Source organism: Megascapheus bottae, chromosome 34 (assembly GCF_031878675.1).
Source record: "Megascapheus bottae isolate mThoBot1 chromosome 34, mThoBot2.hap1, whole genome shotgun sequence".
Taxonomy (NCBI): domain Eukaryota; kingdom Metazoa; phylum Chordata; class Mammalia; order Rodentia; family Geomyidae; genus Megascapheus; species Megascapheus bottae.
In genome coordinates this window covers 3317072-3329996 of record NC_143542.1, presented here as the reverse complement: position 1 = coordinate 3329996, position 12925 = coordinate 3317072, and the positions used below count along the sequence as shown (strand labels likewise).

The following is a 12925-nucleotide window of genomic DNA, read 5'->3' as shown; positions in this document are numbered from 1 at the left end:
GGTGGCTTAAGCCTGTAATCCTAGCTACTCAGGGGGCTGAGACCTGATCATCTCAGTTGGAAGCCAGCCGTCCATGAGACTCTTATGTCCAATTAACCACGGGGAGCGGGGGGAGGAGACAAGGGAGGGCAGGGGGAGCCAGAAGTAGAGCTGTGGCTCAAATGGTAGAGTGGTAACCTTGAGTGGAAAAGCTAGGGGGAGAGAACCCAGGCGAGGAGTTCAGTTCCCACCTCAGGCATAGGGGCATCCATACACACACAAATCCTGAAGAAGGCTTTTTGCTAGAAAGAGGTTCTGGGCCTTCAGGGGCCTGGGTCACACCGTCTGAGAAAGGCCCTGGGATGGCTCTGCCTCTCCCCTGGGGACAGGACAGGGGTGCTAGATGACAGGCCTTGGGGTGACTTTCTAAATCCCATCATGATTGTTAGCCCAGCTGTAAGTACATTTTAAAACTCGTCCTTAACGTGAAACAGTTTTTAACATTAAAAGTGTTCTGCCGTTTCATTAAGCAGATTCTTGGCCATTAAGTGTGGGACACACCGGGAGCTTCCAGCCCTGCGGGGTGGGGGGGCAGATCCTTTGGCTTCTTCTCCGACCCTGCAGGAGTCAGCGGGGAGGAGTCCATCCGGAAGAGGGACGCTCCGGACCACCCAGACCTAAGTCCTTGACCTCAGCACCGCAGCCACGCAGCTGGGAGCTCTGCAGCCGGAGCGGGTCCGGGATGTGGCCGGGAAGCTCTGGCGGGGCGGAGGCGGGGCGTCCCGGGAGCCTCAGGTAGGGCGACTCGGCCCAACTCGCGTCTGCCACGCCCATCCGGGCCGCCTCCGCCCACCGGGCTGATAAGCCCCGCCTACTATGAGTTATCTCCTCCTCCTCCTCCAATCCGGCTTTTCCAGCCGGGCACGCTCCGCCCACTCCGCTCTGTCCTTCTTTAGCTCCTCCTTAGCTCCCCGCCCATGGTTGGTAAAACCACGCCCACTCGTGTCTCCTCCCTGTCAATCCGGCCCTCCGCCGGGGGGCCGTCCCGCCCATCGGGTTGCTAGGCCACGCCCACTTCGGGAGACCGGTCTCCTCCCCTCCGCCTAAGGCTGCCCCAGCTGGGTGGCCCCGCCCCCTCTGTCCCGCCCCCCCGAGGCCCCGCCCACCAGGTCCCCTCAGGTGGGGCCGCCCCGCCCCTCAGTCCTCGGCCCCGCCCGCCCCGCGAGCGCCTCAGGTGGGGCCGCTCGGCCCGCCCCGCTCGCCCGGGCTGCGCCAGGCCGCTTCTCCTCGGCTCCCCCTCGGACGCGGCTCCCCAACTTTGGACACCGAGTCGGTGGAGTCGCGCGCGGGCTGTCTCAGGCCGACGGCTGTGGCGGCGACCGACCCTCGAAGACTCCTCCGTCGCTTTCCGGCGCCCCGGGCCGGGCGGCCACGAGGCCCCACCGAGTCCTCGGGCGTTCGCCGGGCCCCCGGAGGGAGGCTGCAGCCATGTCGCGAGGGCCGGAGGAGGTGAACCGGCTCACGGAGAGCACCTACCGGGTGAGCCTCGGGGCGCCGCGCGGCGGGACTCGGGGTCCGGGGGTTGGAGGCTCGGGACGGGCGGCGCCCGCGGCTGTGTCCCGGGGTGAGGAGGGGGACTTTGGGCGGGAAGGGCCTCCCCTCCCCCTCCCGGACAGCCGGGCTCCGGGGACGAGGCGCTGCGCGTTGACGGCCGACCTGTAGGTGCCTCTGATATAGATATATATATATTATATATATATTTGGGGGGACAGTTGGAGAAGCTGGGGGATCATCCTGTGCGGTCCCGGCGGGGGGGGGGGGCCCGTGTCCTTCCTGCTTCTCCGTGATCGCCCCGGCCTGGCTGGGCTAAAGTTCCCCCCCCACCCCACCCCCTCCCCCTTCCCACCAAGAGTGATCTAGACTTTCGACGGAGCCAGGATGTGGGGGAGAAACTTTCCCCCATCCTGAGGAATCCATCCCCAGGTGAGTCTGGCTTCCTGGGGCCCGAGAAGCCCCTCCCCGCTTGATTGTCCTCCCCCCCCCATCCCCGACCCCCCACCCCCACCAAGTGTTTAAGTTGAACCTGGCTCTTCTACCCCCACGATGGCCATGGAAGAGAATCGAGTCGTGAAGACGTTGGACCCCAATCTTCTAAAACAGGAACGCTCTCGATCGGGCTCTTTAACTTGGCCTGTGAGTTGTGATCGAATTTTTTTTCCAGGAACTCGACAGAGGATTAGTGGTCAGTTTAGTACGTTTTAAGTACTTTATAAATGAATTCCAGTTGAAATAAGATAGGCGTTTAATCATCTACGGTGAATAGACTACAAAACAACTTTTGTTTTAATTCTACTTAGGCTCCTTGGAGCCCCTGAGATGGAAAGTTGTTGAACTTCATTGGTAGCCAGAGGAGTTAGTCATTTTTATAATTTGTTGGGCTTTTTTTTTTTTTTAATTTTTTTTAAACTCTTAAATGAGTTTCTGAATTTAGCAGGTCAGAGCAAGTCTCTGAAATCAGTTTATTGACCAGCAAAAACTGGGCAAGAACTTAAAAACAGTGTGCAAATATTTTCACGATCTTTTTCATCTAACACACACAGTGGATACTGTAACATCTGTGTCGTTCTTTATAGGTGGACCAAGTAGCAACTTTGTTGATGCAGATTTTGGGGGATCAGCAACTGTGACTCTTAATAGTGTGTCTCCAGAGTGGGCAGTTTTTAGAAATGTGGATATTTAAAGCCTAGTGTTAGTAGTAGTGAGATTTCTTGTACTTAAATGATGGTAGAATCAGAGCTGGGGGTGCTGATGAAGGTTGTAAATAACTCTTAGACTTGAGTGCAGATTTCTTGGTTTGACAGGACAGGAGAAAACTGTGAAGTGAGAACTGCAGATATTTGCAGTCAGTGTTGTCTGTTTCAAAAATCCCATAGAACCACCCGGATCCCTCAAACACGAGCTTGTTTTTCCATTACAAAATGACAGTGTCAACTTGAGATCCTCAAATGGGCCCTTTTATTTAGTTTTTTTTTTTTTTTTGAGACTAGGGAGTCCAGTTTGGTCTGGAGTTCACAAATACTCCCACCTCAGCCTTCACAACGATGGACATGTGTGTGTACAGTACCACACCTAAGCTGATATTCAGTCTTGGGTCTGACTCACTGGAGATCAGGAAACAGTACCATATTGCATTCCAGGTGTCTCAGGGCTTACCCAAAGTACACTAAATGTTGATTATTTTGTTTTGTGCCAGTTCTGGGGCTTGACCTCAGGGCCTGAGCACTGTCCTTGGGCTTTCTCAAAGGTAGAGCACTACCACTTGAACCACAGCACCACTTTGGCCTTTATCTCTATGTGTGTGATACCGAGGAATCGAACCTAGATCTTTGTGCATGCTAGACAAGCACTCTACCATTAGGTCAAACTCCCCAACTCTGATTGTTTTTAATCATCATTTCCTGATTAGTGTTTAGGGATTTGGGTTGATTTTGCTTGTTTGCTTTTCGAGGTGGTGAGATAAGAATTCCTTAGTAAAGCCAGGATCATGGCTTAGTGTTCGTCTAGCATGCATGAAGCCCTGGGTTCAACTCCCCAGAACCACATACACAGAAAAAGCTGGAAGTGGTGCTGTGGCTCAAGTGGCAGAGTGCTAGCCTTGAGTAAAAAAAAAAAAAAGTGTCCAAGGACAGTGTGTAGGCCCTGAGTTCAAGCCCCAGGACTAGAAAGAAAGAAAAAAGAGTTCCACTGAGGCAGAGAAGTTTATATAATCTAGGAAATGAAGCACAGGCTGTTTGCCTTGCCCAGGGTTCAGCTCTAATGGAAACACACAGTGAAGTTTTTCGTTTACAGATCTTGACAGGAAACCTGAACGTTTTTACCTCCCCCCATGCCCATGATCACAGGGGAAAAACAGTGCACGCAAAATATGACCAAATTCTACAGGCAAATTGTTGATCAACCTGGTTCTTTCCACACCACATCTCCTACATGTTACCTAACCTAATAAGTCATCTACAGCGTTTCACGAATAGACAGCTAGCCCAGGCAGGTGCGATTGTGAAAGCCACCTGCAAATGAGATTTTTAGGACCCATTGTATGGATTTTATACATTTCTCTCTCTTCCTGCCTTTTTTTTAGTCCTTTGAAATAAAGGACTAAATAAATGCTTTAGAGGAAAGGAGAGGCTACTAGAAAGTAGCCTGATCCTCTATGCAGTATCAAATATTCTTAAGTACACATTTGTTGAGTCTTCTAAAATATGTGCTTAGACAAATGGTTACTGGTGATCTATGCTAATTGCCAGGGAAGGTGTGTGCCTTACAGTTTCTTCAAACAAATGGCCTGATAATAAGCCCTACAATATTAAGTCTTGTTGCTGCTGCTAATTTCGGTTCAGCCCCAAGGTCCCTCCTCCTTCCCACACTTGAGTCTGTAGTGGGGCCATAATTTGCTCCTCAAAAGCTTGCTTGTGAGTTTGTGTGGTTTTCCCTTGTGAGTCCCTTGCTTTAGTGGGAGAGTATGAAGTAAAGTTCAAAAACACCCTTCATTAAGGGTAGCCACAACCTTCCTAGAAGTTTAGACGTGTAGGATTGGAGGGGGGAGACGTCATCAGTGGCGTGGTGCCCCACCCACATGACTCTTGCTAAGCCAGGGGGAAAGGGGTGGAAGGGGAAGTGGACCTGTGGGAATACACGGGGAAAGGAACACCCAAGTCTCTGAATGTCATCTTCTCCAGGAGCCTGCTCCTACGACACCTTTAAAATTGCCAACAATTGCCACCTATCTCTCAGCTCTGCCTCAAGCAGTTACTTTACCTTTCCCTCCCATAAAACTTAATGCCTTAGAATGTAAATATACTAAATGACATATTTATTTACGATAGTTTTTCTCTTTCCTCCCCACCTGGAATGTGAGCTCGCCACCAGGCAAGGAGTTTTGTTGAAGGTCAAGCTCCCTGGACAGTTCCTGATATATAGTAGTGGTGTTTGTTGAGTGAATGAACATTAATCAGCTTGTTAACTTACGTTTCCTGTACCTGCCTTGATACTCCCCTCCTCTCCCCGCCCCTTCTTTCTTCCTCTTTTCTGTTTTGCTGAAGACAGAGTCTTGTTTTGTTGCCCAGGCTGGCTTCCACTTCAAAATCCCTCCTATATCAACCTCCTGAGTACTGGGATTAGAAGTATGCAACACCATACTCGGCTCTTCCCTGATACATTTCATAGAAGTTTTCATTTCATCCACCTGCCCTGGAGGTAGGTGTGAGCTCTGAGTGTGCATGCTATTTTTAGATTGACAGCCGAGGCCTAGAATCTGTGAGTGGCCAGCCTCTCACCGGCCATTTGCTACTTCGTTTCTAGTAACCAACAAATGCACACACCAAGTGTTTTCTTAATTCAGTGTCACCAAATTATGATGACAGACATGTCGTCATAACCTCCTGCCCTCCAGTACTGAGGTTTGATCTCAGAGTCTCACACTTGCTAAGCAGGTTCTCTGCCATTTGAGGCACTCCACCCCCTACCCCCTTATTTTTTTTTTTCTTTTGTTATTTTTCAGATAGGGTCACCTGTTTCTGTCTTGTGTGGCTTCAGACAATGAACCTTGTACCTACAGCCTTTCATACAGGTGGGACCACAGGCCAGCACTGCCATGTACTGGTGGTTGAGATGCTGTCTCCACTTATGTTTGGCCTAGGCTTACCTTGAAATTCAGTCCTCATGGTCTTCACCTCCCAAGTAGCTGGGATTGCAGGCATGAGCCTCAATTCCGTATCTTAATCTCTTCCCAAACTCTACTTTCTTCATGTGCTGAAGATAAAAATGGAATTTGCAGAACCCAGACAGCTTGCTCCTGGCTCCATGAGGGCTGAGAAGGTGATAGATAGCAAGAGCCAGAGAACAAACAGCAGTTTGGCCTGCCAGCTATTGAATGTTAATCGGAGTAGCCTAATATTTTTTTTGGGGGGGGTCTGGTAAAATAAAAATATAGAGCAGGCAGATTTTTTTTCCCCTATCAGAAACTTTTCTTTTTCTTTAACAAGGAAGAACTTTCTGAGCTATCTAACAGTGATCAAACTTGGGGAACTGGGGGCATGTCTTAGAGAGATGTTACTTTCCTTAAGGTTCAGGATGATTTTTGTTTCTTTTTTTCTTTTCTTTCTTTCTTTTTTTTTGAAGCTCATCGTGGGGCTTGAACCCCACATCTGGGTGCTGTCCCTGAGCTTTTTTGTCCAAGGCTAATGCTCCACTGTTAGAGCCATAGGTCTGCTTCTATCTTTCTTTTTTTGCTGCTTAATTGGAGATAAGACTCACAGATTTTCTTGCCAGAAATGACTTTGAATTGTGATCTTCAGATCTCAGCATCCTGAGTGGCTAGGATTACATGAGTGAGCCACAATGCCTGGCTTCAGAAGGATGCTCTTAGATTTACTTCAAAGCCTCCTGTCTCCCTTACACAGACCCTCAGGGAAACATCATGTGTGTAGACTAGCAGCAACTTGGATATATTTATTTATTTATTTATTTATTTTGCCAGTGCTGGATACTGAACTCAGGCCCTAAGATCCAGCCCAGGACTGGCAAAAAATAAGTAAGCATTCTTCTAAACACTGCACACACACATTCATTTAACTTACCTGCTGGCTTCAACTTTTTAATTTGTGAAAGTTGTTCTGGAACTATGATAGACATAGGGAAGACCTCCCTATTTTCTCAGGAACTGAGCTCACTGTGTGACCAGCACCATGTGAAAAAGCAGGCCAGAAAATGATGCTATGGCTCAAAGTGATAGAGTGCTAGCCTTGAGCTGAAGAGCTCAGGGACAGCACCCACGTAAGTCCAGGGTTCAAGCCCCACGACTGACCAAAAACAAAACAAAAAACCAGGGGGCCATGAGTTTGTCCTAGTGGTAGGGTGCTTACCTAACATGCACAAAGACTTGGGTTCAGTTTCTCCGTACCACATACATAGAAAAAGCCAGAAGTGGTGCTGTGGCTCAAGTGGTAGAGCGTTAGCCTTGAGAAAGCCCAAGGACAGTGCTCTGAACTTCACATCTGGACAGCCCTGAGTTCAACCCCAGGACTGGCGAAAGAAAGAAAGCAAAGAGAAAGCAAGCGAGCAGGCCATAGGAAGGAAAGGCTCAAGCATAAAACACATGCCTGGAAAGTACTAGGCCTGGCTTCAGTCCCCAGCAGAGAGAAAAAGAAAAGGATGGGAGTGAGAGGTAGAAGTAGAAAAGGAGGGAGAGAAGGAAGAAAGGAGGAAGGGTGGAGAGAAGATAGAGGGAGGAAAGAGAGAAAGGAAGGAGCAGGTAAGACCAGCTCCTTAGGGCACTATCCCCCAAGGGTATCCACTCGCCTAACCTCTAATGGCATTCATTATTTTGTCTATCTTCTTTTCCCCTGGGTGTTTGTCAGATTCCAGATTTGTTCACGTTCTTGGAGTTACTCTACCCAGCTTGTTCTCCTGACTGAGCAGTGCTGTCCTGCGTGAATATGGAGCAGCTGGTTCCTCTCTGGATGGCATTTGCCTTGCCCTCATCCCACCCACAAAGGGCGTGTTAGGAGTGGGTGCTCTGGGAGCATCCTAGTTTATATCTGCTGGTGTGGGCCCTTGTGTCTAGTGAGTGCACTCGAGTGGACTGGGTGAAAATGAGAATGTGCGGTCACACTCGCTGAGGTTTCACTGGCAGCATTTGAGAGTTCCGGTTGCTTCGTCCTCTTGCCAGTGGTTGATGATGTCAGTCCTGTGTTTTGCCATCATCACCTGATGGAGATGAGGCTGTAAATTCAAACCCAGACTCCCCCAAGCGGGGATGGGAGGGAGAAGGGGGGAGACACTTAACAGTCACAAAGACGAGTGTCGGGCCCGGGTCCCACTGCTGCAGGGCTACACTGTGGACTGTCGTGGCTGAACACAGGGTTTCACGGAAGAGGTGTGGGGGTATTAATGAGCCCCCTCCCCCCTTTACCCAAACTGGAAGGGCTAAGATGTATGACCCCCCCAGAAAAAAAAAAGAAAGCCGGTTAAAGAGGAATTAAACGTGTTAAACTGGGATGGAATGTAAAGTTGAGGTAAATTGATTTCCTTGCTAATTAATTATTAATGCAAATACTTTCAATGTAGATACTTTACTGTTTTAGGTACACTAAGCTAGTTTTTCTAGCTGTTTCTATTTTTTATTTATGCCAGGGTTTGAACTGAGGACCTCATAATTATTGGGCAGGTGAGATAGCATTTGTGCCAAGTCCCCAGCCCATCATAAGCCAGTTTTTAAAAGGAATTTCCGTGAGCTACATGTTTGTTTGTTTTATTTCCCTGCCTGTCCTGGAGCTTGAACTCTGGGCATAGGCGCTGTCCCTGAGCCTCTTGTGGTCAAGGCTAGCATTCTACCACTTGATTCATAGTGCTACTTCCAGCTTTTTCTAAGTATTGAAGGTAAGAGTCTCACAGACTTTAATGCCTGGGCTGGCTTTGAACCATGAAGCCAGAGCCAGAACCTCAAAGCTCAGCCTTCCTGAGTAGCTAGAATTACAGGCATGAGCCACTGGCACCCATCTGTGAGTTACATTTTATATCAGGAGATTTCTGTAACATATAGTTACAGGAGATTTAATTTAGTCAGAATCTCCCATAATTATTTGGGAATCTATTTAATCATGGAGGCTTTCTAAAATGATTTTCCCCTCTGATGCCAGAATATTTCCAGAGTATTTATGAAAATTTATACTGAAAGTAAGTCATCTGCAACCCAGATACCCACAACCCTTTCTGGTCCTTTCCCGTACATATTTCCATGTCAGTCTGTCCATGTTCAGAAGTTCATTGTGATAACTATGCTGCAGTATTTCAGTTCTCCAAGAGTTGATATAGCTCTGCTCTTGCGTATAGATCACTGCCAGTGTTTTGCTGTTTTGCCACTGCAGTGGGTACCCTGAGAAGAGCAAGCTTATCCCAGATCCCTGCCCATGCCCTGAAAGCTCAGTTCTCAGAAGGGAGCTGTGATCAAGGGATCATGCATTTAAAACACAGTTGCTGCTCATCAGAAAATGCCAGAAAGCAGGCACCAAATTGTGCTGTTGTCTGTATGGGGTTGTATGGTTTCTGGACTCATATGCCAGTCAAGCAGGTTTTTTAAAACAGTATGAGGGTACGAGTGTGTGTGTGTGCAGAATACCCCAAATTTCATGCCTTCCATTTTAAGAATCATGTCACCATCTGTTCAGAGCACCATAGACTCAGACCTCTCCACTTGCTTCTTTTCTTGATTTGAGATTCGTGGTTTTCTAACCTTGAATCCTTACCTTCTAGATAAAGGTGAGTAGGTAAATGAGATTAAACTACTGCCCTTGCTGCTTCCTTTCACAAACCAAATCATGAGTAGAAGTGTTCCCAGACCCAGAGCTGAATAGAAGAGGCTGGTGTAGATGGAAGGAAGCTCCCAGGCTGCCTTGGGAGGAGCAGGCCTCCCCCTGCCACCCCCCCCAAAACAGAACAGCAGGGTGGACCCTCCAGTTATCTAAACTGTGGATGCTTCTGTTTGTTGTTTAAATTGTTGGGTGTTTGTAGGCTGTTTCCTTTGCTACAAAACTTCAATGGCTTTCTGGAGTTTTAACTTCTCTGAATTTTCTTTTTTTTTTTTTTTTTGGTGGTACTGGGGTTTGAGTTAGGGACATTGAATCAGACATGCATTCTACCACTTGAGCCATGCTCCCAGCCCTTCTTTTTTTATTTTTAGTTATTTTTTTTCTAGGGTCCAGAACTTATGCTTGTTCCAGACCAAGATCCTATTTACGCTCCTGCATAAATTGACGGGTATATACCACCACACTCAGCCTGTACTGGTTCAGATGCAGTCTAACTGATTTTCTTTCTGGGCTAACCTCAAACCAATATCCTCCTGATATTGGGTTATAAACATCAGCTGCCATGCCTGTCTTGGAGTGTTTTTAAAATATGAAAGGGTTACTTTTATAACGTGGCAAAAAATAATGTACAAATACATATATAGGTTCCATCCCTATATCATATCTTAGAACAAAGTTAAGATTTGCCATCTTATACTGTTTTAAAAGTTAACCTTTTAAAGAGAAATTTAGTTTTGTTGTTTTTTTTGTTTGTTTTGTTTTGTTTTTTGGTTGGTGATGATCCTGGGGCTTGAACTCAGGACCTGGGCTGAGTCCCTGAACTTCTTTTGCTCAAGGCTAATGCTCTACCATTCTGAGTCACAGCTCTACTTCCAGCTTTTTTTGAGTACTTCGTTGGAGTTAAGAGGCTTGTAGGGGCCAGGAGTGTGGCCTAGTGGTAGAGGGCTTACCCAGCATTCATGAAGCCCTGGGTTTGATTCCTTGGGACCACATATACAGAAAAAGCTGGAAGTGGTCCTGTGGTTCAAAATGGTAGAGCACTAGCCTTGAGCTGAAGAGCTCAGGGACAACACCTAGGCCCAGAGTTCAAGCCTCACTACTGACAAAAAAAAACAAAGAGTCTTGGGACTTTACTTCCCAAGCTGACTCTGAACTGTGATCTTCAGATCTCAGTCTTTGGAGTAGCTAGGATTATAGTAGTGAGTCACAGATGTAACAGAAAATTAGCTATGCTAGAGACATTGAAATTCTTTTTTGTTGTTGTTGGTGGTGGTCATGTGGCTTGAACTCTGGGCCTGGACACTGTCCCTGAGCTCTTCAGCTCAATGCTGTTGCCCTACCCCAAGTCCTGGGCATTGTCTCAGAGCTCTTCAGCTCAAGGCTACCACCCTATCCTTGAGCCACAGCCCCACTTCCCGTTTTCTAGTGATTAATTGAAGATAAGAGTGTCACTGCTTTGGAGTGCGAATCTCAGTTCTCAGCCTCCAGAATAGCTAGGATTAGAGGTGTGAACCACCGAGCCTAGCTAAACTTTTTTCTACTCATGGCCTGTGAGAATGATGACCACCGTTTTAATAAAACTCCCGTGGTGGGTCTGGGGCTGCAGCTCAATGTTCAAGCCCTTCCTTGTTGGACATACATGAAGCCCGGGGTTCCAACCCAGCCCTACAAAATAAGTAAGAAAATAAGTTTTTCATTGACCCAGTGGTCTGTTGGTCTCCCTGTTATACCTTGAGCAGCCTGGAGAGGAGATCCATTGCGTCTGACAGTGCCCCGTGCCACTCCAGACATGCCAGCGTCATTTCTTCAGCTGTTAGACCCTGGGAAGATATCTTCAGCTGACCAATCCAGTTTGTGTTAGCCCCCATTTTGTGTGCTTTGATATTTAATCCACATGCCTGTGCTTCAGGTTTCTAGTTTGTAAATAAGGATTAGAGTTGCAGAAGGCAGAGATCAAGGGGATCAAGATTCCAGACCAAATGTTATCAACACCCCATCTCAACCAATAATCTGGGTGTAGTGGTATTAGCCTGACATCCCAGGGATAAATGTAAATTGGAGGATAAAAGTCCAGGCTAACCAAAGCTAACACCAAAGACCCTGATAAAATAATAACTAAATAAGATAATAACTAATAAAGCAAAGATGTGGCTCAAGTCTAGCACAAGGCACTGAGTTGAACTCCAGTACTGTATATACCAAAGAATAATAGGATGCTAATAGGAACCAAGTCAGGAGGCTATGGGGATTAAACATGATGGTGAGGCACTGGCACATAGTAGGTGTTAATGTTAATGCTCTCTGTAGCAATGGCAGGCACTTATTGCACTGTAACTGCTGCACAAGCATCCGTTTACTGTATTAATGTATCCATGTATCCGATTGCTATATCTCTCTAGAAGTGGCAGACACAGGCGGAGCTTGATAAATATTTGCTAAAGGATCAGTGATGAGGCCGCAGGCACACAATGTCACTTTGTGTGCCCTATGCCCTTTCTGAGCATGAAAAGCCCTTTCTTGAGCCAGATGGCAAAAAGATAGAAATTGCTATGGGCTTCGTACTGAGGATCCGCTTCACCGGCCGTGGAAATGAAGACCCTCACCTCCACCTACGCCAGTAACGGTGGCCACTGTGTTTCCAGCGCCTGTTCTGTTCCCTGTGTGTAGCAGGTTTAGGCCCACAGTCCTGTTTCTCAGGCCCGCAGGCCCTTGAGTGCAAGGCTGAGACAGCACAGCCCAGCCAAACTTATTAGTGCCTCCAGCCAGCTGGCCACTGTCACCGTGTGTTTCCTTGACCTTGTCCCTGTTGGGATCTGCCTCCATCACTTCATTTCTTTGACCTTTGTTTCATCTTAGTATCAGCAGAAAGGAGGACTAAGCTCCAGAGGAATCTTATTTTCTCCTCCCTTCTTCCCTTCCTCCCTTCTTCCCTTCCTCCTTCCCTCCCTCCCTCCCTCCCTCCCTTTCTCCCCCCTCTCCCTCCCTCCCTCTCTCCCTCTGTCTCCCCTCTGCCTTCTCCTCCCCTTCCCTCCCCTTTCTCTCTCTCTCTTTCATATATTTTTATTGTAATTAATAGAGGGGTTAATTATATTCACCAGATAGAAGGTGCATTACTTTCACATTCTTTCTTTCTTGTGTGTATATTGGTCCTGGGGCTTAAACTCAGGGCCTGGTTGCTGTCTCTGAGTTTTTTGGCTCAAACATGGTGCTCTACCACTTGAGCCTGGGCTGGCTTTGAACCTCGATCCTTAGATCTCAGCCTCTGGAGTAACTAAAATGACAGACATGAGCCAGAGAAAATTTCTAGGCAATTTGTAAAACATCTTGGGGAAATTGAATGTAAGAGAGAAAAAAGTAAGCCAGGCATTGACGGCTCATACCTGTAATTGTAGCTACTCAGGAGGCTGAGATCTAAGGATGACAGTTCAAAGCCATTCTGGGCAGGAAGGTCCATGAGGCTCATATCTCCAACTAATCACAGAAAAAGCTGGAAGTGGTGCTGTGGCTCAAGTGGTAGAGGACTAACCTTGAGTGAAAGGCGCTCAGGGATATTGCCCAGGCCCTGAGTTGAAGCCCTAGGA

The 12925-nt window shown here is 47.7% G+C and overlaps 1 protein-coding gene across 3 annotated transcripts in view; it reads left to right on the top strand.

Moving 5' to 3' along the window:
- The first annotated feature begins 1232 nt into the window (after nt 1-1232).
- The window catches only part of Baiap2l1 (BAR/IMD domain containing adaptor protein 2 like 1), a 53027-nt gene continuing 41334 nt past the window's right edge, over nt 1233-12925 (top strand). For 2 of the 3 annotated variants that reach the window (XM_090324341.1, XM_090324340.1), the window contains exon 1: nt 1233-1518. In XM_090324341.1, coding sequence (XP_090180467.1) covers nt 1468-1518 — 51 coding nt within the window. In that variant the 5' untranslated portion in view covers nt 1233-1467. Of the gene's footprint in view, nt 1519-1610; nt 1698-1889; nt 1963-12925 lie in introns of those variants that run through there. The other variant, XM_090324343.1, reaches the window with a different exon arrangement.